At 41.5% G+C, this 26,021-nt stretch overlaps 1 protein-coding gene and 1 long non-coding RNA gene across 8 annotated transcripts in view; one reads left to right on the forward strand and one right to left on the reverse strand.

The window, feature by feature from the left end:
- The window catches only part of LOC138260047 (uncharacterized), a 66,636-nt gene extending 60,297 nt beyond the window's left edge, over positions 1 to 6,339 (reverse strand). Inside the window, exon 1 of the long non-coding RNA XR_011198800.1 lies at positions 6,207 to 6,339. This is a non-coding gene — a long non-coding RNA (uncharacterized lncRNA). The remainder of the gene's footprint in view (positions 1 to 6,206) is intronic.
- Positions 6,340 to 6,355: 16 nt separating this feature from the next.
- ZC3H14 (zinc finger CCCH-type containing 14) overlaps positions 6,356 to 26,021 on the forward strand; it is a 223,213-nt gene continuing 203,547 nt past the window's right edge. The window contains exon 1 of one of the 7 annotated variants that reach the window (XM_069208142.1): positions 6,356 to 6,742. In XM_069208142.1, the coding sequence (XP_069064243.1) occupies positions 6,707 to 6,742 (36 nt within the window). In that variant the 5' untranslated portion in view covers positions 6,356 to 6,706. Of the gene's footprint in view, positions 6,743 to 6,928; positions 7,016 to 26,021 lie in introns of those variants that run through there. The other 6 variants (XM_069208145.1, XM_069208146.1, XM_069208143.1 and 3 more) reach the window with 6 other exon arrangements.

A 26,021-nucleotide genomic window follows, 5' to 3' on the forward strand; every position in this document is an offset into this window, starting at 1 on the left:
ACAGTTTTCCCGTCTCTCCTACTGGATCCATCCGGATCTCCCCACAGTCTAATTCTCAACAATTCGTTAACCCTTTCAGCTTGGAGGGTCTCAGGGTTGCCCAACAGACCTTTCCAATTTCGACAGAAGCTTCAGAACTCATTAGTAACGCCTGGGCTCCTAGCACAAAGAAGGCCTACAGATCAGCCTGGTATCTTTGGTCAGGCTGGTGTGTGGGAAAATGTGCCAATCCCTTTTCAGCAGATCTAAACTTAATCATTAACTTTTTAGCAGTCCAGGCAGGTTCAGGTAATAAATCTCTATAGATCAGCTATTTCCATGAGCCGTTGTTATATTAATGGCAAACCAATTGGAGAACATCTTTTAATCTGTCGCCTTTTGAAGGGAGTAAATTTTTTTTTTTTTTTTATCTTTTCTTTTTTTTTGACCCTCATATATCTTCCAAATTTCCCTCACATCACCAATGGGGGGGCAGCAAAGGTTCTCACCCAACTGCTCCCCACCCATCCCTAACCTCGTCACCCCTGTCCGGGACAGATTTTCCATCCATAACTCTACAGCGGAAAGCAGAGGGAATGATATAATCATATGATCACATCCTATCTATTTATACCTCCCATTGCTTCAGCGGATTCCAAAATCTGATCCTCTTACAAACTTTATAACAGTCAAACTTATGATAGTGAATTAGAGAATTTTTCCATTTGATAAAAGTAGGGGGGACAGCACTGATCCATTTCCTGCAAATCTCCCTTCTCACCACAAGCATCAGATAAAACAACAGTTTAGCTCCATCTCTACCCATTTTATGTTTCTCATATGAGCAGCCAAACATCACAATCGAAGGTTTTAACTTTGGGCTTGTGGGAAGAATGTCATTAATTGCATCCCCCACCTCTTGCCAAAATGTACGAAGTAAAGGGCAGTCAATAAACATATGTAGATCATCAGCTGATGCAAAACCACACTTCTTACACCTCACCACGTTATCTTGTCTCCGCCTGGACATTTTTTTGGGAGTCCAGAAGGCTCTGTGGATAGAAAATAGATGATTTCTCCTTAACGCAGCGGGTTTAACAGTGCTATACAAAAGTGTAGTTGATACTTGCCAAACGTCTTTAAGCTGCGGCTCCGGCAAGCACTCCCTCCAGATTTCTTCCGGGAGGTTAAATTCCCCATCCACAATATCCAACATCAGCCAATACCATCTCGCCACTTCCTTCTTCATCGAAATGTCCAGCTGCATCTGGTCCACCAGTCTGTTAGTACTTCCCACTTCCTCTGTTACATTCCCAACCCAGGACTTCATCTGAAGGTATTTGAACTTAGACAGCCCTCCTCCTACCTCGATATTAAGGTTATCAAAGTCTCTAAGTTCTTCATTGTAACAAAGATGTTTCCATTGCAAAAAACCTGCCTCTCTAATGGGAATAGCCAGGGCGTCTTTAGTCCACTCCGGGGAGCCAGGGGAGTCCCAAATCGGCGCATATTCATTATAATATGACAACTTTGTGATCTTCCTCACCTCATACCACAACACTGCCCAATCATATAATATCTTAAATCGCATTTTTTTAAAGAACTTCGGACCCCAAACTTATACAAGAAACTTCTCTAGACCTCATGGCCTTCCATCATAGCAGTTAACACCTACCCCAGCTCAGAACGATGGAATGCATAAAAACTCTGTCTTACATTTTTTAACTGATATGCCCATGCATAGTACTGTATTACAGGAGCTGCCAGACCACCTTTTTCTTTCTTTCTCCTGAGCTTTTTCCATGATATACAAACACCTTTTGATGCCCAAATGAAACTGCTAATTTTCCCCTGCAATTTCTTTAAAGCAGCCTTGTTAAACATTAATGGCAATGCATTGAAAATAAAAGTTAATTTAGGGACGATCACCATTTTTACCACATTAATCCGACCTATTATAGTTAGTGGAAGATTTAGCCACTTCCTCAGCAAAAGGTCCACCTCCCTCATAACCCGAGCAAGATTTATTTCCGCCATTTTACATATATCATGTGTCACCGTAATCCCCAAATATTTGACTTCTTTTTTTACATTCGCTACCTCATCATTTAGTTCCATATTCCATGCCATAATTTCGGTCTTTTGATTGTTAACCGCAGAAATCCCCCCAAAATCCTCTGTTAACTCTTGTAGAACTGGTTTAGCCTGGCTTAGGTTCGCTGTATAAATCATTAGATCATCTGCATATAAAGAGACCTTCTTAACCAGGTCTCCAGACCGGAAAGGCGGTATTCTCTTATCCCTCCTAATTCTGCAGGCCAGTGGTTCAATATAAAGGTCAAACAATAGAGGAGATAATGGGCACCCCTGTCTCGTCCCTCTTTCTATCTTTACTGAAGGATTGAGCATATCGTTAACCAAAATTCTTGCACTTGGGTCCTGGTAGATTTTTTTCAATATTCTCATAAATTGGCCTCCGATGTTATATGATTCACAAACCGTCATCAAATAACTCCAATTAACCCTGTTGAATGCTTTTATTGCATCCAGCATTACCACCGCCAAAGGCATATGCAATGACATAGCTAAATCAATCGACCCTACCAATCCCTGTGTCATTCATGCATATGCCTACCTTTCAGAAACCCTCTCTGGTCTGTATGTATGAGTTTCCCCATCACCATCGCTAATCTATCAGCCAGGAGTTTGGCAAAGATTTTATAGTCACAATTTAACAGTGATATTGGGCGGTATGAATCACACTTACTAGGATCCTTACCGGGCTTTAGAATTAACGTAATAATCGCCTCTTTCCAAGAAGGAGGAAGGTTCTCATCTCCCCCATAATCTTGTCACATAATTGCTTCAGAATTTTTTAAATGCTGCTACCCAGAGCTCGATAAACCTCCATCGGTAATCCATCTGGTCCTGCTGCCTTCCCCAATTTACCTGCCGAGATGACCCTTTCTACCTCACTGAGCTGTACCGGTTCATTAACCATCCTTCTCTCCTCTTCATCCAGAGTCGGTAACTCTAATTCCCCAAGCCACAGAAATTTTTAAAAAGCCCTCTTCCACCTGCTCAGCGCCTTTACTAATCTGACCCGAGACCTCATCTCGGATTTCTATCACCCGATTCCTGACCCTATCTGATTTTATCTTCCAAGCCAGCATTTTACTGCTATTCTCACTATACTTGAAATGCATCACCCTATTAGCTTCACATCTCAATCTAACCCTACGATCCAAAAGAGCTGCCAGCCCCAGACTAGCTGCCTGACGTTGCTTAAAAAGGTTGTCCAACTCTTCACCCTGCTCCTTACTTAACACTCCCTGCTCACACTGTCGTATTTGAAGCTCCAAGCTACTTATTTCTTCATTATATAGTTTCCTCCTATATGCAGCAATCCTAATCAGACATCCCCTCAAAAAGGCCTTAAATGTATCCCAAACTATCGCTAAGGGAGCTGAACCCAAGTTTATCCAAAAAAAATCCTATGAATCTGCCTGCAATTCCGTAACCACCTCATCTTCCAGAAGTAAGGTTTTGTCTAAAGTCCACCTTTTTTCTCTCCCTTTTGTTGGCAACCTGAGAACTAAACTGACCGCTGAGTGATCTGATAAATGAGCCCCAATATGTACAACTGACTCAACAAAGTCCCTCAAACCCATATCCAACAGGAAATAGTCAATTCTGGACTGATGCCTATACTTCTTATTATAATAAGAGTAACCTCTCTCTGACCCTCTTTTATCCCTCCAAACATCATATAACCCCCATTGGGACATCATTACCCGAATCTGACCCTGCATTTTCTCGTTTACTTTGGACCTACTACCCGCTGATCTATCTAATTCGTAATTTAAAACAACATTGAAATCACCTGCCCATTTTACAGGATCTAAATATTGTAAAAGACAATCTGAGAGGAGTTCCCTTAATGGGCCTACATCATCCCTATTAGGACCATCATATCCCACCAAGGAAAAGAGATATTCAAAAGCAGACAGCTTCCCCACCACCCACCTCGCCGAGTTACCTATGGGGCCTTCCATAAAAGTAATACTGGCATGTTTCTTAATTAGAACAGCCACTCCTTTACTACCACTCAAACAATTTGAGCTGGCTATCTGCTGGACCCACCCGCATGTCTTAAAAACTTCAAAACATTCCTCCCTGGAAAGATGAGTCTCTTGTAAAATCAAGATATCGAACGGGACATCTCTCAAAATATTGCACCAACCTTTTCTGCCTACTCTTTACCCTGAGACCATTTACATTCCAGGACAGGAGTCTCAAGTTCTTTATTGCCATTTTCTGACATCCAAACCACCTACTTTCTTCCACCCCCTACCCACCCCTGCCCCAACCCCCCAGCTCCACTTACCACAATGAGGATCTTTTTTCCCCGCAATATACTCCCCAATCAGTGCTCACCATCACCGCCCCTCCTTCCCTTCCCCCCAAACTACTTACACCAAAGATAATCTTTTTTACCACTATTATACTCCCCACCCAGTGCTCCCCTCCACCCTCCTCCTGCACCCCACCCAATCCCCCTCTTCCCCTGGGAACCCTCCCAAACATTGACCTGACCTGGGTCAGAGGAGGGTCACCGCTCTTAAGTTAGGACATTGCCCACAAAACCTCCCTACCGGGGAACACTACAATCTTAGGTTAGACCTGCTTCATTCCTGCCTTCTTTCTCAATTTTCATAATCAACTCGTCCACCTCCTTCCAGTCTGTAAAATTATACATCTTATTATTTACCATAACTTTTAGAGAAGCAGAAAAACTCAACTGAGCTGTAGCCCCCAGTTTTTTCAAAATATCTATTCTTTTACCCAGCTCCCAATGGCAAACCAATCGTAGAACATCCTTTAATCTGCCGCCTTTTGAAGGGAGTAAAATTGTCGAAACCTCCGTCTTCCAAGTATTCTTACATTTGGGATGTATCCCTCGTATTGAACCTGTTTCTCGCTTGGCCGGATAATTCGGGCCTTTCCTTAAAAATGCTTTCTGCTAAACTAACAATGTTGTTGTGTTTAATCTCTATTAAACTAGTCTCTGACGTTAAATCTTTGAATGTTTCTTCCCGACAATTCATGCCTACGGGTGTTTTATTTCAGATTTCCAAACGCACCAAAACCATTCTCCATTCTGTCTTTTACCCCTTTTTTCCTGACAAACCAAAACTCTGTGTGGGTCTCTGTTTAAAGGAATATGAGAAAATAACTTTTAACCTAAGAATGTCCCCTTCCCACCAACTCTTAATTTCCTTTCGTAAATCACACGTTAGCCTGTTGGGTTAAATGGGTTATGTCCTTAGCGGGTATAGATATTTCCACCTTTGGTGCCCATTCTTCCAGGGGAGCCATGGCTTCTAAAGCTTTTTCTTTGGGCTCCAGTCTAGAGGACATTCTCAGGTCGGCCGATTGGTCTAATGATCATGTTTTTAGAACTTTTTACTGCAAACCTGTTAAAACTGCAACTACTTTGGTTATTGACAAGCTTTAAACTTGCATAATAAGAGCTTCTGGTCTTGACATAAAATGTAGATTTTCCTAGTAAGTTATGACGGAAAGTCTTAATTTTATTAAAGACACGGAGGCGAATATTATCCCGCCTCTATTTTACTAATACATATTTTTTCTTTCCCTCCCAGCGACTCCAGCATTACTGCCTTCATCGGGATAACTCCAGTCTGTCTACATCTGCTCCTGTCGACGTTGGACATCAATATTCTTCATTCCTGCTTCCTCAAGACCTTCGCTCTTCCCCAAGTTTTGCCTGGCTTATTTCCTGTGTTCAAGACTTTCTCTCCTTCACTCTCGCTTTGGCAATTATAGGACTGATTTTTACTTTGTTTCATGAATCTGTTTGAACTGCTCACACAAGAAAAGAGGGCTGCTTGCAGTCAAGGGTGTACTCTATGGCCTGTGGTGATTCCCTATACTGCATGACTACTTTTTTGCTCCCATTGGCTAACCTGTTGCTAAGCCTTTTGGGAGTTGTGGTTCTTGACTGCTGATGTTGCAAATAAAGTAAGAAAAGAATGCATAATATTCGCCTCCGTGTCTTTAATAAAATTAAGACTTTCTGTCTTAACTTACTGGGAAAATCTACATTTTGACTCGTAAAAACGTCAGATACGCTCACATTGTTTCGCATACAAGTTTGTAAGTTGCTTTATGAATAATAACTGTAAAATACAAGATTTCCTCACCGTTTTTTTGTTTTTATTTCGAAGACCGGTCGACCCTGACAGTAGTCTCTAATAGTTCAAGATGGCCCCCACGTTCCTCGATAACTTTTGTTTCTTTGCACAGTAGTGTAATTTACCTTTACCAATCAGAAATGGCCACCGGATTCTAGTTCTTCGCCATTTTTTTGCTTGGAATGAGATAGACGGAGTGGAAGATCCAATATGAACGCTTAAACCTATGTCGATCTCACTAACACCACCACGCTCTCCGCGGGTCCGTCTTCGCTGTTTTATGTTCCCATGCTGTAGAATGTTGAATTGTGACGTCACAAGTGACAACACCGTTCTGGAGCTTGGTGGCCAGGAGAGGGCGCGCTGAGAGCAGACCTGCTGTATATGCTGCCGCCGGCTTCCGGAAACAGCTGAGCGGAGCAAGCATTCGGATTTTGTGATTCTGCGAAAGGCTGTCTGGGAAACCCGGTAGAAGGCTGGAGCAGGAGTGTGCCCATCTAACCGGGAGTATGGAGATCGGGACTGAAATCAGCCGTAAGATCCGGGTAGGTGAAAAGTGTGTCTGCGATTTGAGAAAGCAGAGGAGGCTGTGGGGAGAAGATAGTTATACTGCTTGAATGCCGTAAAGTGTCCTTGGTAAGGAATGTGAGTGAGGAGCTGAGAAGCTGAGAAGCAGCATTTGTGGTCTTCTCCTTCTTGATTGTGCACCAAGGAATCTTAGTAACTGCCCTGGCCTTGCAGGAAATATGCACACTTTTATGCAATATGGGACTTTTTCTTGGGGTGCAAATGTAAGGGGTTCTACTTCTTCGTTCGTAGTAAGTGATTGCTGTTCTGACGTCTACTTTACCGTATGTGCATTATGTGATATGTACTTTAGTGTATTCCTATTCTACTTATTGATTTATAAAATTTAGCATGGAAAGTGCTTTTGCCTAAAACGCCTGGGGCTAGAACATTTTTCATTCAAGCTGTGCATTTTGTCCTTATACAGAACTTGTGTATACTGCCTTCTTTAAGCTGAGAAAGGTGTTACCCTCTTTCATTGTGACGAAGCAGCAGCTGTCCTCATGTGATGTGGTGAATGTATTTGTCCTTTGCAGAGCTGAGCCATTTGTTTGGTTCAAGGAGTAAGGCCGTAAAGTGCATCTGTCATAGAGTTTTGCAATTGTTATATAACTCTGCTTGCAGAAAAGCTCACTGAACCCAATGGATGAGTCGGTGTGATTCCGTAAATAATACAGACATCCCCTGCATCTTACGGACATGTTCTCACGCTGTGTAATGAGGCCATGCATAGAAATGTTTTTTGAGTTTATATTTTTGTGCATCAATGTTAATGTGTACTATGCATTTTCACACATGGTTCTATGCATATAGACTGAATAACCATAATTGAAATTCAAGCAAATTTCTTATTGATTCGAAAAATCTACTCACCCACTCGCTAAAGCGAGTTATATTTTATCAGGCTGAGCTAGTTTTAGGACCTACTTGCCCCTTCTGGCAAGTTGACACAGAACAAGCGTTCTGATCATTCACAAAGTGAAGTAGCAATAAAGGTTGACAAAGAACAGGTGTTCTGTTCAGCCTGACATTTGACCTCTGTCATTGAATACACAGCAAATGTGACAAGGTAAGAGAAATATTTAAAAGCCTGTTAACAGAAAGCTAGTTTGTGGAAGACAATAATAAACAAAGTTTGGGCAATGGGTGGGACAAACTTAAGCTGACAGGCTAAAGCAAATAAAGCCAGAAAATGCAATCCCAGAAATTGTGAGTCACAAACACAAAGCCAATGGTAAGCAAAGGGCGGAATGCACATCTAGGGTTGGGTTCTGACTGTCTTCAAGAGGTCTTTGGCAAACATTCAACCTAAAAATGAACTGTGATTATGTTTCACAATAAATCAGAATTTGTATCAAAGAAGCACTTTTTATAATTCTGCAGTGCGGTGGAAACAAGAATTTGAACACAATCAAAACACATCAATACACTAGGTGATGCCATTTGCACATTTTATCTTTTGTGTACAGTAAAAACGGTGTTTTGGTGCCAATGTAATGGTAATTTCCTCTGAAAGTGTGTTGTCTGTAGTGGCAGTTCGCTACCACATCAAGCATACTCCACACTATGCCACTCCACTCCATTCTATGTCCTTTCACTCTATGCCACCCACTCCATTCTGCAACACTCCATCCTACGACAGGCCACTCCTCTCTAAACCCTCCACTTTAAGACACTCTGTGACAAGCCACGTCACTCGACCCCCACGCCACTCACTCCACAACACAACATGCCACTCAACTCTACGCCACCCCACTGTACACTCCTCCACCCACCCTACTCTGCCCAACTCCAATCTACCCCAATCCACTGCAGTCTATCCCACTACACTCTACGCCAGTGTACTCCAGTTCACCCCACCTCACTTCGCTACAATCTACCCCACTCTACACCACCCTGATCTAACCCACTCCACCCCAGTTCAGTCTACCAAGGTCCAGTCTACCCCCCCAGTTTACCCACTGTACTCTACCCCACCCCAGTCTACCCCACAACACTCCAACCTCCCCCACACTAACCTAGCCTACCCCACCCCACTCCAACCTACCTCAGTTCAATCCACTGCGATCCAATCCATCCCACTGCACTCTACCCTATTTTACCCGATTCCACTCTGCCCACTCCAGTCTACATTACTCTACACCACTCTACTCGAATCTACCCCACTCCACTTCACTCTAGTCCAATACGCTCAGTCTAACCCAGTGAACGCCATCCCAATCCAATGTACCCTATTCCACCCCAGTCTACTGCACTCCACTCAGATCACCTACCCTAGTCTACCGCACTTCAATCCAACCCACTGTACTCCAATCTGCCCGACTCCACTCCAATCTACCCCACGTCTCAACTCCACTCCAATATACTGCAGTCCAATGTTCCCCCTCCACTCTCCACTGCTACCTATCTACCTCCTCACCACTCTAATCTACCCCACTTCACCAGAGTGTACCCCACTCCAAGCTACCCCACTTCAATACACCCCACTCAAATCTACCCAACTCCACTTTGCTTCAATCTACCACACTCCGCTCAGATCTACCCTCACTTCACTCCAGTCTACCCCACTCCAGCCTAACCCTATCTACTCCAATGTAATCTACCCCAATCTGCCCCACTTTACCTATTTCACCCCACTGAAATATACCCCTTTGCACTCTACCCCACTCCCTTCAATCAATCCCTACTCTAATCCACCCAATTCCCCCCACTCCACCCTAATCTACCCCACCCCACTCCACTCCACTCCGATCTACCCCATTCCACTCTTCTCCAGTCTAGCTCACTCCAGTCTATCCATCTCTACTCCAGTCTACCCCACTACACTCTACCTCAATCTACCTCAGTCAAATCTACCTACTCCAATGCACCCAATGTACCCCACAACATTGTACCTCAGAACTACCCCCACTCCATTACATTCTATCCAATCTACCCCACTTCACTCCAGTCTAGCACATGCCACTCAAATCAACCCCACTCCAACCCAGTCTAGTCCACCCACCCAATCCAACCCACTCAGCCCCACTCTAATATACCCTACCCCACTCCAACCAAATCTACCACATTCCAAAGCACCCCACTCCAACATACTTTAATTTATTCCACCAAATCTATTCCACTCCACTCCGATCGACCCCACCATAACCCAATCTACCCCACATCTTCTCTACTCCGATTTACCCACTCCAAACTACTCCATTCCTATCTATCTCACACCAATCTCTCCCACTCCACTCCAGTCTACCCCACTTCACTCTATTCTACCCTACCATAAACCACATAATCTGCCCACTCCACTCCTCCCCGCTTTACCCTAATCTACTCCACTGCACTCCAGGCTACCCCTCGCCAATTGACCCAACTGCAATCCACCGCAATCCACTGCACTCTTGCTTAGTCCACCCCACTACACTCCACTCCAGTCTACCCCAATATAGCCCACATCAATCTACCCCACTCCACCCCCCCACTCCATTCTACTCCACTCTAATCTACCCCAATTTACTGCACTCCACCTCAGTCTTCCCCAGTTCAATCTACCACCTTTCTCCACTGCTTTCTAGCCCAATCCAAACTACTCCACTCCAATCATCCACCTCCAGTCTAGCCCACTCCAAACAACTCCACTCTGATTTGCTCCACTTTACTACATATCTACCCCTCTCCAGTCTACCCCATCCTAATCCACCCCACACTACTCCAGTTTACCCCACTCCACTTCACTCCATTTTCCCCACTGTACCACGCAGCACTCAAATCTGCCCCACTCCACTCTAATCTAACCCACTCCATGCCAGCCCACAACAATCTATCCTTCCTTAATCTACCCCACTGCACCCACCCCACTGCAATCTACCCCACTACACTCCACTCCAGACAACCCAACTCCAATCATCCCTCTTCTGTCTACCACACTCCATTCCACCCTAATCTACCCCACTTTACTCTCCTTCAGTCTCTATCACTGCACTCCAGTTTCGACCCGACTCGTCTACCCCAATTCAATCTACCCAACTTCCCCACTCCAATGTTTTCCACTCCAGTCTACCTCACTCCAATCTACTCCCATCTACCCCACTCATTCCCAATCTACCACACACCACTCTAATCTACCCCAGTTTACCCCACTCTCAACTACTTAAATCTACCCCCACTCCATTGTATTCTACCCTAATATAATCCCCCCACTCCACTCCAGTCTACCTGACTCCAGTCCACTCTTCCCTAGTATCCAATCCACTCCAATCTACCCCATAATATCCCTCTCCACTCTACCCAAATCTACCCTACTCCTATCTACGGCACTCCAAGCCAACCTACTCTAATCTACCCCTATCTTTCCACTTCAATCCAGTCTACCCCAATTCAATCTACCCACTCCAATCTACAATGTTAATCTTCCCACTCCAATCTGCTAAACTTAAATCCACCCCACTCCATTCTACGAAAATCTACCCCACCCCACCCCACTAACTTTTAGCTATGCTGAACAGCATCCACACCGGTGTACCAGATGATTAAAACACATTGTGCCCTTGCATAGGCAAGACCAATTGACTTTACCAATGCTTGGTTAAATATTGGCACGTATCTAACAGGCTTTATTATGTGGTACATAAAAAAAATGGTTTTAAAAGTTCTCTTTAAACTTGCACAGTAGTTGAGCAAAATGTATTTGTTTTTCAAATTGCAGTTTTTTTGTGTACATTATATTATGAAAGTATACAGTCATCGATCTTGCATTCATGCTTTTGCATGCATTTGCATATAATCAGAAAGTATTTTGGGAGGGTTACAAATAGCCATACATTTTTACATTTTGCATAAGTGTACTTGTTTTTATATTAGAACCACTATCAATATAGCAAGCTGAGTTTACAGGTCACTGCCTTTCTTTGGAGTGCTCACCCTAATAGTAAAGACTTCAATTAATGAATTATGTATCCTGTTTTGAACAACCTGTATTAATGGATACAAATTTTGCACTGGTGGAAGTCAGTCTTCTATCCCCCCCAACCATGCTGTGGAAATTTAAACTGGCAACCAAAGGATTTGCACTGCAGAGCGTTGGGCCTGTTTGCCTGTGGCTAAAATAAACATGACATGTGTCTTCCATGACCCCAAACATTATTTCCCGAGAATTGGGCAGTAGGGATTTCGGATCTCCGCATGTTGTGTCTTAGTCCTTCTGCTCACTATGTTGTCTGATTCACTTAATGTTTGTTTTGGGTCCAATATTGTTTAAAAATAAAAAGTTAAGATATTTTCGTGTAAACAGTTGACTTTCTCGGATGTAAATGTTTCTTTTCTATCAAGGTCACTGACAACATGTATTGATGCACCAGTCAATGCAGACCGTGCAAGATGATTTCCAGCTGTTTCTTGAAAGTGTGTTTCTCACCATAATGGCTTTGTTTAACCAGTTGCTTTAGAACACAGTAACGTTTTATAATGTAACGAGGTGATTGAAAGCTATTGCTACGGAATCCATTTTAGTTTCCTGAATACCAAGTTCGAAGAGCCGTAGTCAAACAATGCTTTCACCATGTTGATTGATGATTTTCCCTGATCCACTCATGAGGGCTCCCAGATAGAAAATCTGCTGCAATGGGTCCTTTACAAATGCAAAATAAACCTTTCCCTAAACATCTTTGCTTTAAGCATCTGCCACTGAGAAATTCACAAGCATTTGTGTGAGGCTAGTTTCAACCTTTTGCACCTCCAACAATTGAAGTCTTTTTCAGATTCAATTCAGCAATTTTTATTTATTTAGTTTTTTTTTAACCTTATTCAGTCAGTGCATGTTATGTTTTTTTTCCGTTGGAGTTATACTGTCTGAAGATTCAGACAAACTAGTCACCCTACTCATGAAAGTGAATACTTAAAGTAGCTGATAAGCTTGATCCTGGTGCACTTTGTTTCCATCCGAGATGTGAGCCATGAATTAACCTCATACCTGATAGTACTAATGCTTGTCTTTTATGGATATAACCTGAGATGAAGAATCATGGTGTCTCTTATGTGGAGAGGATGAAAACGGAACACTCCTAAAGAACGCTTCCAACCTAGTGTGTCAATAGGAACGTGTTTTAGTGGATTGGTGCCAGAGGTCTAGGATAAAGAAAGGAGCACTTTGTTAGAATAAGTGGGGTTTGTGTTTCTGTTTGAAATTGTGAATTTCCTTTTTTGACTTCTTATTCAATATGTTTTCCAAGATGTAGCTTGATGAGAACACAGTTGTCAGCCATACAAAATTTAAAAAGTTGTCTGGCCACCGAGATGGCACGTTTTTGTTGTCTTTTTCCATCAACGGGTAATATGCATTACATCCCTTTTGCCATGTTTAAATCATTTGTCCATTGCTCTCGTGGATATTGATGTCACCAGAAGTCCTCGATGGAAGTGCAGAATCATACATATTACACGGTATTCTGTAATGTATTCTTTCTCTTCATATATATGATAACTTTCTTGTATGTCTCATGAAAAGGGTGTACATGGACTGAACCAAGAGGAAGGACTTTGTGTATTCTTATAATCCAGCTGCTGTTGCTTCTTTTTGGAGTTTTGAGACGAAAATTGCACTGCACTTTATAAGAATTATGTATTTAATGATATGTAAAAAACGCAAGTACATTGCACTCTGTGAGTTAGCCTGATAATGGTCTGCTGAGTGAGGGCATGCATTTGAGGTATTAGGTGACTTATAGTGGTTGAAATATATACTGAGCTGCCAGAATTAGGTATATATGATGATGAATTGGCATAACTGTTATTCACCAACACACTCAGGGAACAGAGATGGTCTTTTTAGTGTGATTTAGAACCACGTCACTGGTGGAATGATGTTATAATTGTAAGTCATTAGTAGAATATAAATACAATACTTGAAACTAACCGTCTACCTTTGAGAAAAACCCTGAAAGATGGTTAAAACATTAGACACCTCTTTTCGCACTATTTATGGAAGGGGCATGACGTACACTGGATTTTAATATATATTTTTTTAAGTTCTCCCCCATTTGTCAGGTTTTCCATCACTACGATGGCCCAATCTGCCGTCTTTTGACGGTGTGGTTGCACTTCTAATATGATGTGAACCACCTGAATTTTCTATTCTTTCATACAGATATATATCTATTCTACTATATGTCTAGGGAGAGATGTAAACAGATACAGTAGCAGTATACTCTTTATGCGTCTTTCTGAATTATATGAGGAGATCAAAAGCTGGATATGTCATTAGGCTCGAATACAGATGGAAATTAGGATTCCATATTAATCATCTATATACTCTACAGAATAAGAAATGTAATGCAGTTCTTACTTTAGTAATAAAACTGCATGCTTAGGACAGCCGGCTGGCAAAGTGTGGAAGACTGAATCTATCAACGCGATTAGTAACTGCCGGCCTAACTCCTGGCTAGCTCACAGTGCCACAACCAAACCTCCAAACCCATTGGGGTAAAAGGTCATTATGACAACCTGAATGTGAGACTCCGACTCCGCAGGGAAGCTGTGGAAAACGATCTTACCCTTTTTGTACTATTACTCATTCATGCCAAGAGGAGATAATAAGATGCAAGATAAGCTCCTAATACATTTATTGAAATAATCACAATCTAACATATAAAGAGTGGGCTGCGATAATTAGGCAGATGAAACACAGCAAAGTAATTAGCATTACAAACATGGTGAAGATGATAAACAGTCCAACCAAGATGGATGTGGTTCTAGATGTACTAGAGACTCCTAGCTAAACATATTTCTACTCTGAGCACATAGCGGTTGTAACCCTCTGCCTGGCCTAAAGTATTAGCCCCATACCTGGAAAGCTTGTCAGGAATCAGCCTGTGGTGTAGATGGCAATCCTCTCAAGAAGCTGGCAGATCAACGCCAGCCGAGCTGCATGTCACTCAGCATGCCTCCCAGTATAGCTGTGGCTGAAATGCCATCTACCCTCCTTGGGTCAGAGCAACGTTTAAATAATAAACTGTACCACATTGTAAGTAGAGTTCTGATGCAATGCTGTGTCTAGAGGATAGAATCTGTCTCCTGAACGGGCAACACAAGCCAGCATATGGCGTACTGCATTCCATAGCCTTGGACAGAAAGTATTGTTTATATGTCATGTAAAGGCTAACTAAACGAGCAGCATGTTCCTTGCTTTCCTAAAATAAAAGCGAATTTATAAAATCTGTGAAAGCCATTGCTAAAAAGCAGCTTTACTAAAATGAATAAAATCTGAATAAAACATGAACTGTAAAACAGCTAAAGAAGGGTGACCAACCTCGGTCCTAGAGGTCCTCACAACACCCTTCCCTTACCAGTTATAGTAAACAGATTCTAAAAACCCATTCTAAAATACTAGAAACAATACAAACAGAACAATAACACATCTAGAATTCTAAAAGCAATACATCCAGCACATCAGTTGAAAGGGAGTTCAAGAAGGGTTCTGCATCCAATAGAACCATGACAGAACCATTAAAGCCTTGGTGAGGAAATCGAAGGATCAAACATTATCGGAGGTCTTAGCCCCCCACTGAGGAAGTAGCATCCTGGTCAATGCTTGCTCTTGTAGAGCCAGACGGAAACATCATAGGAGCAGTAGCATCCATATCCAAGCTGGGTGGCTCATATAAGGTGTCTTGGAATAACCTTAGTCTCATAGGACATCTCCAGAAATTAACCCTCATCGGGTGCATCACAAGATGGATGTCGGTAGATAGTATCATTTACTCCACAAGATGCACATCCAGTGCACCCTCGAAAGGGCACCAAACACAGCAGAATACAAGCTGCATGCAGTAAAACCAAACTAGTCAAAATGACAAAGACCAGTTGTTATTTAATTCCTTGAATAAACATATTCCAAAGAGTCATATCATGCATTCATGACACAGCTGGGAGTGTCGTAGCTCCTCCACCATTTGGCTTGGAAATGGGACATCCATTTTGGAGCAAAATGGCAATAGCATAAGGCCGCCAATTAATGGCAATTCAAGCAGTATGCCTCCAAAAACATTTGAAAATAGTGAATGGATGAATGATGGTACCACTCCAAAACAGTTAGTAAAGTGCTGACAAAACCAGACGTAATTGATGTAAAAAATTGCACAACACATGCAGTTTGAAAGCATTAAAAAAGCATCTCACAAGTGCACTGAAGTGCCTTTAAAAGTTAGTATTTAAAAGTGTCTGTATCTCAGCAGATGGCATTGCCACTTGTAATTTGAATTTTTTTACTGGCAGACGTATGTGCAGTGTGTTTTTGGAACAAAAGTGCTTTCAGTGTGCTCAGATTGTCAAGGTTTACATTGAAGGTAGGAATGGAAGACCATAAACTTGCTACCCTAATCTCATGGGTGGAGGGGAATAGCACATTTCCACAGCAGTTCAGCATTTGAGAAACCAAAGTCACATATGGGACACCTGCTCTCATCCCACAGCAGCATTGATCACTCATCATTTAGTAACTTCCATTCAAAAGTAACTGAAACACTGGGTGAATCAAGGGTACGGGAACTCCCTTCAAGTAACCTGTTAAATTAGCTATTTCAGGTGTTACAAATGCCATGCAATGTCACCTGTTTACAAATCACTGCCACTGAGAAATAATTCCTTCCCCCACTCATACATTTATAAACAAAAGGCAGATCCCACACCTCATGCAGAAAACACTTCTCTAAAGCTTCAAATCATCTACCCACTGTAAAATGTTTCAAAGACAAAGTGAAAGGAAAAGTGTGATTTGGCAGGGAAGATTACTTCATGTACTAACTACATTGATGCCTGTGTTTCAGACACTGTAATAGTCAACTATTCTAACGTGTCTACATTCAGCATTGTATATGTTGCAGCCTTGTTTGCCATTATCTGTTGTTTGCGTGTTAGGTTAAATGGTGAAAATAACTCTTTTGATTTCACATGCTTCCAGGGCATATGTTCGATTTCAGAACCTGTAAAGTGCAGCTCATCTGAATGATGGACCTAAGCTGACTCTGTCCATAATGTAAAAATGACATAATTTTGTATAATGTCTATTGCAGATGACATAATGTTGTTTAGTGTGTCAATGCGAGTGGGCAATGTACTCATACCATTATCCACAACAGCTAATTCTCTAAGTTTGCCTGATCTACTTGCCTTAAAGAAGCAGCAGCTTTCATTTGAGAAAGCTTCCATATTTTATTGTATATTGCATATAAGAATCATCTTTTGGAGCATGGTGATATATGACCTAACAACAAATCTTGCCAATCCATGTCCTCAGAGAGGAGAGAGAGGTGTTTGTTTACAGGTGTTGATGTGGAATGTTGTAACCATTGCTGGCATGACTTTCCCACACTGTATGTAGTTACATTCCCTGCGTGTTGTGCCTCACCATAACAAAGGTCACATCTGCTTGCTATAAGACCCAGTGTAGAGTTTATAAAATGTGCATGACAACCATTTCTGTCCACTAGCCACAACAACCACCCGTTGGGACCTGAAAGTGTAGAATTAAATGTATCATTTATAACCATACCATTGAGCTGATCGCCTGTGTAATTTACTAAGCTTTGCCAATTGTCAAACTTTGCAATTGAATGAATACTGGGCACATTCATATCTTTAAATTTTGCTATACCTAAGCAAGTTGTCTGTGGAACAGTGTTGTTCAGAAAAATCATATGTAATTGAATCAGACATGCTATAAATAAGGCATCCATGCCCTGTACTTGGCAATCTTTTGTTCCTCAAACAGAGTCTAATACTCATGTCCCTTGATGGCTGGTTGGGAAATTAATAAATTAATTTACTAGCAGTCAGCATATTTTTCCTTGTTTTTGTTGATGGTAATTTGAAATAATATGATACAGGATCTTTAGTATCATGCCCAGAAAATATGTTAATTTGTCTAAATATGTTTTGGAACTCCCTACTGATGCAGTGGGACAATGTTTCCATTGTGTGTAATTTAAAGTTGTATGTTGGGTGTGTAGTGATATTTGTGTTTTGACCACTGACTCCGTGTCTCACCACTTTGCACTTGGCTTAGCTGTCCACCGTTACATTAGTGGTCACAAGTTACAGACTCCGTTTTGTATTCAGCTTAGCCTTAGCTTCACCACCACATTAAAGGTACAAGTATTTTTCCAGTCAAAACATGTTATGCAACATGTTTTCTCGTTCCTATTTTTATTCAGCGTGTCTGCGTGTTCTTTCTTATTAAGGGCTAGAACATAACGTGGAGGAGTCAGTCAGTCAGCAAGATAAGGATGTACTAGGATGATGTTTATGGTACAGCCGGGAACCGTTTAGTTTGGGGAGGGACACCTTGGAAACTTGGCCATTTCCAACGTGTTTCTTTCAAAGCTGACCTGAAGTAGCTTTGAATAACAGGGAGTGGGGGGAGGTTTTCTAGAACTCTTCCCCCATGGCTTGTTTAAGGTATATAAGAGACCCAGGATTGACAGTGGGAGATTCAGAGACTTCGGTCAGGATTTTGACGTCGAATGCCTGACACCCCATGAGGGTAGAGATCTCTCTCTCTAGCAGCCAATCCCGGATCCACGGCTTGAAGTTACTGAGAGAAAGATGAAGGACCAGATGGGCCCCATGGTGATTAATTTTTACTTATTATTTGCTTTGCATTGTGTATGAAAATATATATATATATTTAATAATATAGGTATTTGTATCTTTGCATGTATATATTTGCTCTTTATAGATTGAATACTCTTTGTACATGTTCTCACTTTATTGTTGTGCACATTTCAAAGGTGCCCCTTCAGTTGTACTGACCTTCCTTCACGAGCCTTGCAGAGTGATTTAATAAATGTCTTCTTTAGACTAAGAATCACATTCCAGAGATTCTTTTTGACTCTTTTCAGTGTCTGAGTATTTTGGCTTGGTAAGAAGTAAAGCAAAACAGGGTGCTAGCTCTATATAGGTATTGGTGTCCATTATAAGAATAACAAAACATTTCACCATCATTTGCAGAGTTAATTTGCTTATCTTCACTTTCAAATACAGTGTAATATTCAAGTTTTCATGTCCTAGTCATCAGACACAACGCCAGGTGTAATTATATCAACCATAGAAATTTGAAAAACATGCAGATCATGAATAATCTCAGTGGGGCCAAATATATCATATGGAACTTGTCCCAAACCATCCTATCAGGAACTGGAATAGCAGAAATGTTCACAAGGGACAAGTCTGTTCGCACTTAGTGGGAAGACAAGTGAGACTTCAATACCTCATCTACCAGTTCAACAGCAGAGCATTCAGGAAGTTAATGCACATTTATAAGCATAAATAAATAAGACAATTGGAAATCCAATCCACAAGAAGAAACCAGGCAGTGTGAGTATAATCCACAAGTAGGACCATGGACGGAAAAGATAAGTGTTTTTAAGTCAGTGAAGAAGTTATGTATACCATGAAGCGATGTTCTTGAGTTTGAAGAGACGTTGTCAATATCGAAGAAGTATCCAGAAGCAATCTGTGTGAAGACAGGAGCCACTGCAGGTGAAATGGAACTGGTAGACTCCTCTTAAGGTGGTTCATCAGAAACAACTCTGTTGGTTTGAGATGTAGTCGAGGCCTGTAGGTTTACGTGTTGTGCATTTCTGGTGCTTGTAGCGGTAATTGGAATCAACAGAAGTTTATTCTCTGCCCTCCCCAGCTGAGAGGAAACAATTTCAGCATTGTTTAATGCTTGAAGAGGTTTTCCTTTATGGTAGTGAGAGGGGTTACGGAATTACCTAGGAGTCCTCAAGGTCAGTGATTCCCAAATCTTTGACTTTTGTGGACCCCAACTCTATCATTATGGGAACCCTTTGACCCCCACTGAATCATTATTGGAATGTGGGGACCCCCACTGAGTCATTACTCAAAGCTGGGGACCTAATCAGTTAATATTATTTAATTTTCTAAGCAGTCGCGGACCCCCTGATGAGGTTCCGTGGACCTCCACGGGACCCCGGACCACAGGTTGAGAATCACTGCTCCAGGTCTACTGTGTAGGATCGGCTACATGATGCAACTTGACTTGATCAATGGAGACATGTTTGTCTATACAACCAGCAAGTGGTGGTAGTATCACAGTTCTGGTACCTTGGATTCCAAGAACTGGCACTGATGCACGGTATGATGGTCCGAAGACCTTTTTTACCATAATCTTTTAACAAATTAGATCCCCAACTTTTGGAATCCATCCTGTAGATGCTGGTGAATCCCTCATTCCCAAAGTGGCGGCATGTATAGTAGAAAGTCCATCTCAGAAGTGTTGTAGGTCCTGTGAGACTTTTATTTATGTCAAAAAAAGCTTCTTCTGCCACTGCGCCATAACCATCAAGATCTGGGACAAACATTGAAATGCCAAACAGGACTTCATATGGGGCACATCTACGCAAAGATCTTCTAGACAGATCTATGACCTGAACCTAATACTCTAGCTTTTAAGGATTGCTTTAAGTCTTGTTTTGTTCTTACCACTATCAAATTTCACTCAGGATGATAGGGGGAAGAATAATGCACAGCTACAAATAGGGTTCCCTTGATATCCCTGTAAGCTTTTGAGCCAAAATCAGTACCCTGGTCCGGGTGGAATGTAGCAACTGCATATGTCAGGTGAAGCCTTGCAAATCTTTAATAACGGTACAAACGTCAGCCAATTGTTAGGGCCAAACCCAAAGGAATCTGGAGCAAGAGTATACAGCAAGTAGAATATATTTGTATGCACCATCTGAATTTAAAGGACCAAAATGGCCCAGGTACACACTTTGCAGAGGCTTTTTTGAGACTAAGAGGGGTGTCTCTAGTGGGCACTTTATGGTGGAACCTTTAATTTGCTGGCATATGTCAAAACGAAGGGGATATTGCGTTGTCCGCTTGACAGACTATGCCACCCATAGCATTTTTGTAGTAATGAAATAGTAGCTGCCACACCAGAATGGGAAGAAACTAAACACTCATGCGCTGCTTGAATTAATTCTAGCCTACTTTCTTGGTTGGGGATAACACGATCACCCACCCATGGAAATGTTACATAAGAAATGTTTTGGGCACTTAAGTGGTGGGAAAATTTTGCTGGATATGCTTTGGCTAAAGGGGCACCATTGGCCAGAGCATTTACGGGAGCCAGTATTTCATCATCTACCCTCATATGGGAACGAGTAATCGCAACTAAAGTTGCAGTAACAACTGCAGATTTGGTTGTTTCATCTGCCAGTGAATTCCCTACAATGTGTATTCCAGTAAGTTGATGGCCCAATGTGTGTATTACATGAGCATGTGGCAGTTTGTCTTTTAACACTGCCTCCTTCCTCCATAGCATTTTATGTCTGATGGTATTTCCTTTAGTGTCTCTGATCCATTACTGTGCCAATAATGCAGATTTTCATTGAAAGTCTGGGCACAATAGTACGAGTCACTCGCTATAAGTGCAAGGAATTCTGTATCTGTATCTTCCAGTTCTAAAAACAATGCTTTTAGTTCAGCTAGCTGTGCAGTGCAATTCCCAAAGAACTGTGTAAAAGTCTGTTGAGGGTGGAGTTCTCCTTCCCTCACAATACCATAAGCAATTGAGCAAGCCACAGAGTATTGATGTTTGGTACCTACATTAATTTGTGCTGAACCATCAGTGTAAATAATATATTGATACTGAGCAAGAGGCATAATGTTACTGGGCATGGCGTACTCCAGTTAATATTGGCGGAACTCTTGAGTTTGCAACTTTGGGTCAAAAAAAATAGTTTACATCAGTGGCAGTCAGGGAAGGGGCCCATTACATCCATCTAGGATGTAAGGCTTTTGCGTTTAGAATGCAAGCCTTTGTCACTGCCTCTAAGGCAAGTAGTGAAGTTACACAACAATTATGTGTTTTCCCTGAGTCAGTGGTCTTTCCTTAATGACAGCCATCTGACCTCCAATCAGTATTTTATTCAATGGATGCAAAACACATTTCAGCATTGGAATATAAATGTGTTTACCTGCAATCTACAGCATGTTACCCTCATTGAATGTGACATAGGTAATGCCAGTGGCACATGGAATGATCCGGATGACCGAGTTTGTTTTATAGTCAAATGTGTGTAAGTGTTTTGCTTTAACCATGCCAGTCTGCAGTGATCTGAGTATTTGTGTGTGTTCTGGTGTCCAGTGTTTACTGGAAAAATCTGGACGAATAAAGTCATATGGTAGTTTTATACATTGTGCATAATCAGGTATGTATGTTCTGCCAAAACTGAAAAATCCTAGCAAGGATTGTAGTTTTGTATGGTATTTGGTGGATGTAATTTTAAAGCTCATACCCCAAGAACTGGAACCAGTTTCTGGTTTCTCTTTGTAGCCATATTAAGCAAATCCCAATACAATGCAATCTCCTCTGGCTAAATGTGTGTTAAGTCATCTGTCAGATATATGCCGTCTTTATAGGGCATTGCCGCTGAATCAGTATCATGCAATATTGATGTCACATAGACCGAGAACAGCCCTGGACTGTACTTATACCCTTGGGGAATTCGACAAACTCTGTTGTGAGAGCCAAGCGCACTAAAAGCGGTAACATCCCTGCTTTTAGGCACAAAGGTTTGGCAGAAAAAAGCCATTGGAGATATCTGAGGTTGTTTTGCATTTTTTGCGGACATTATTGTTTATTAGTGCTGTACTATGGGAATTTTGTATTGAAATTTGCATCTATAACTATTTAAATGTCTGTAATCTAAGACTGTTCTTTAGGTATGTTCTGGCTTAGCTGTGGGAAACAAAGGTTATTCATAGGAGATACGCAGAGTTCAGTTAGTCCCTGGTAGCTTTGACTTCCTGTTGTATAGGCTATTGTGTTTGCACTGGCAGGCTGGACCTTATGGGTATTACATGAAGGAGAGAATCCCAATCCCAGCCCACAAGTTTGTGGTATAATGCCAGGCTTGTGGAAGAGCCCAGTCTGAGGCTTAAGGTTGCTTTACTTGATCTGGAACGAGGACTGAGAAAGAGAGTAGAATCACATCTTCCCTTTGTGGGAGGGTTCTAATAAACTCTGGTGGCCAGTCTTATTCTTCCACGAGTATGTCATATCTGAGTGTTAACCTTCCCCAGAAAATGACTTTTATTGTGCGTATTCTGTCCCCCTCAATTTTAATGTTCAATTTATAGACTCTGTCCGGAGGGATGACTCGCCTGTCTGAGTTTTCGACTTCTAGATAGCTGCTAGTTGCTCTCACATCTAGAAACTCTTGAAGATTTTGGCAAACTATTGTGACCTCTGCTGCACTGTCGAGCAGAGTCACTGCCCATGTCCTGTTCCTCAGCAGTGTTCTCAGTATGTGTGGCATATTTGGCTGAAATTCCTGCAACCACCTTCTTTTTGAATTGGGATTTTTGTTGAGGAAGTTTCTCTTCCTTCTTTATAATGACATCGGCTGAGTGTTGTGAGTTCATTCTTGGTTTCACGTACTCTTCTTGTCTGCACTCTGACCGCCCTGCTCTCTCAGACCATTTATTTGATGAGTCCCAAAAAGAACAAAAAGGGTGTGTATCAGTATACTGGTTACGGTTATGCAGGCTGTAGCATTTTTCAGAGCTCCCTGGCTGCAGAGATTCTCCTTGTATTTTTGTTTTATCTTTATTACATTTTTGTTTGTCCCTGCCTTTTTTAGAGGACCCCTGAGCTTGTTTGGTATTACCAAGAGTGTGCAATTGCTAGAGCCTGATGCCCAGAACATATTGTTTGGGTCATGGACAACAAGTCTTCATGTTTTTTGTCCTTGGGACAAGTAGGCCCAACCCCCTGCAGCACACACCCTTTGGCTGCCAGTGTACAGTGCTACAGTATGGATGAGAGAAGGGCATTGTCTGCAGTTAAGGTCATATTTGTGTCCATGTGCTAATGCTGTTCCAACTTGCATGTATGGTTCATGAATGCAAAGGCTTTATTATTAGGGTGAGCACTCTAAGAAAATGTTGTAAAATCGGACTGCACTACTAACAGTGGTTGCAGCATAAAATGTGTAGATATGTTTGCAAAGTTTAACAATCAGAAGCTATGTATAATGCTCCCAGAATGCTGTCTGGGTAGATGCAAATATTTGCAGACGCTTGAAAGCAAGAGTGATTCTTTGCTTTCAAAATAAATGGTCATTAACAATTCAACCAGGAAAAAAAACGTTTTGCAGAACTGCTGTGAAATTTTAGGGAGCACTTCTTTGAAGCATCATTTAGTAAAATGTGTAGATGTATGCTAGTATTTCCCAAAAAATATTCCTAATGGAAAAATTAATGTGAACAGTTTCAACAAGATTATGACATTGGTGGTCAGACTTTTGGTTTTGTCAATGTGTGTGTTTTTTGGCAGGGTTTTGTAAAACTCTATTGTTGTGGGAGTTGGCGGGCCTTCACCATCATAGCAAACATTGGCAAAAAGCAAAAATGTTTTTCAGTTTTAAAAAGTACTACTTGCCACAGTAGTTCCTGGCACTGAATAAAACTACTTTGTGTGCCAATGTGCTCCTTGGGAAAGAGGAGAATGCGGTCACTCATGGTCACGTCAGTTAATAAATAGAGAGAGAGAGTATTTTAATAAAACAAAAAGAAAGTTTTGGAACACAATTAAGTGCCCAGTTCTTAAAGAAAATTACAAAAGTACACTAATCCTATATGTCCTTGCATTAATGCAGATTTACAACATCAATGAATTTACAAGGATTCACAGACGTTGGCTAGGTTATTGTACTCCAGAAAATATTTGTGAACTACATTTTATCACGAGCAAATACGAATGTGTAGGTTTGCTCATGCGAAAATCTGTTGAACGTTTATAGGTTCACTTTTTCCAATCACTTCTTCCCAATCCTGGAAGAAGTTTTACTCATGCCCACATCACAAGCAAATTTCCAACCTTTCTCAGTATGGGAAAAGATTAGAGAAGAACTGGTGAAAACCCCTAAAACATGCAAGTTAGTAGGTTTGTACAGACTCGAAAGGGCATTCCAACCCTGGAAGTATTGCTTACCTTTATTTCTAATCCCAGTGTGTAGATCTGCTGAAAGATGCAAAATAAGGGAATTTCTGTATTTAAACCCTTCAATAGTATGAGCCCTGGCATAATCAGAAAGGCCATTATTCAATCTCTGGTATATTGAGGTTCCTGCCATAATTTGTCACCACACTACATGGAACCAACAGGAAAAGTAGATTTTTTTTTTACAGGACAAGTAGATTTATGAAGCAACCTGTCCCATGGACAAGTAGATATTTTATAAAATTCCACAACCCTGTATTATAATTTTTGGGATTATCTATAAACTGTGGCTTGTTTGGTCTGGCCCCCAAATTATCCCTACCTACACATGTATAAATCTCAGCAATTACTTTTGGTAGCTCATGTTCCTCATCTATAAAAAGAAACTATGGAAGCTATTGGTGTACCTCCAATGCTGCTGCTGCTTCCCCTTTTATATTTTAAAAAATAATTGAAGATGCTGTGGCAAACTACAAATTAATTTCATCTCCAGGGCAGGGGCGGCCCCGTATTAGTTTTGAATTTGTTTTAATATCCCTCGGTAGAACCGCAAGAGATATAGTGTGCCATGTGTTAGGGCATATATTGCTGCAAAAACTGAGCCCCAAGTAGCATAACCATCAATAGAGGGTACCATCCCAAATGGCAAGCAGATTGTGATAATTCTATGTCTTGGGGCCTCGTATAGAGAAACACTGCTTCCAGCTGTTAAGTTTTTTGAGCAATCCAAAACGTATTTACCTCCTGTTTAGTGGGTGCTTCCCTGAAATAGCATTCATAGTCACTGGGTTAATCTCCAGTGCAGCCAAATTTTGTTGGACTGCTGGAGCAGCCCTTGTTGGGCAGTATTTAATGTTCGCATTACGAATTGAGTTAAGTGTCTTTATTGTCTTACTATGTTATTTTACAATAATGGGCACAGATCTGCTGCCTGCAAATTTTGTATATGTGGATGTGGAGTGTAGGCAGCTAGAAATGGCCATTTGGCCCCATTATTGCTGAGGGGACCCAATATAACGTGTGCAACAACATGTGGGAGGGTGCTCTGGAACCAAGTTTGATATTCCTGATATGTTAGAGGTATTTCTAAATAGGTGCATGCTTTACATTGTGCTTAGCCACTGTGTATGTATGAAATGTATTTGAGTTGGCATCAACTGCAGGAAAGGTCACCCATGAATAAAATATTTCAGTTTTGTATCCTTTGTGTGCCTCAACCAAGAATGTGACATCTCCACCCC

The sequence above is a fragment of the Pleurodeles waltl genome, chromosome 9, assembly GCF_031143425.1.
Source record: "Pleurodeles waltl isolate 20211129_DDA chromosome 9, aPleWal1.hap1.20221129, whole genome shotgun sequence".
Lineage (NCBI taxonomy): Eukaryota > Metazoa > Chordata > Amphibia > Caudata > Salamandridae > Pleurodeles > Pleurodeles waltl.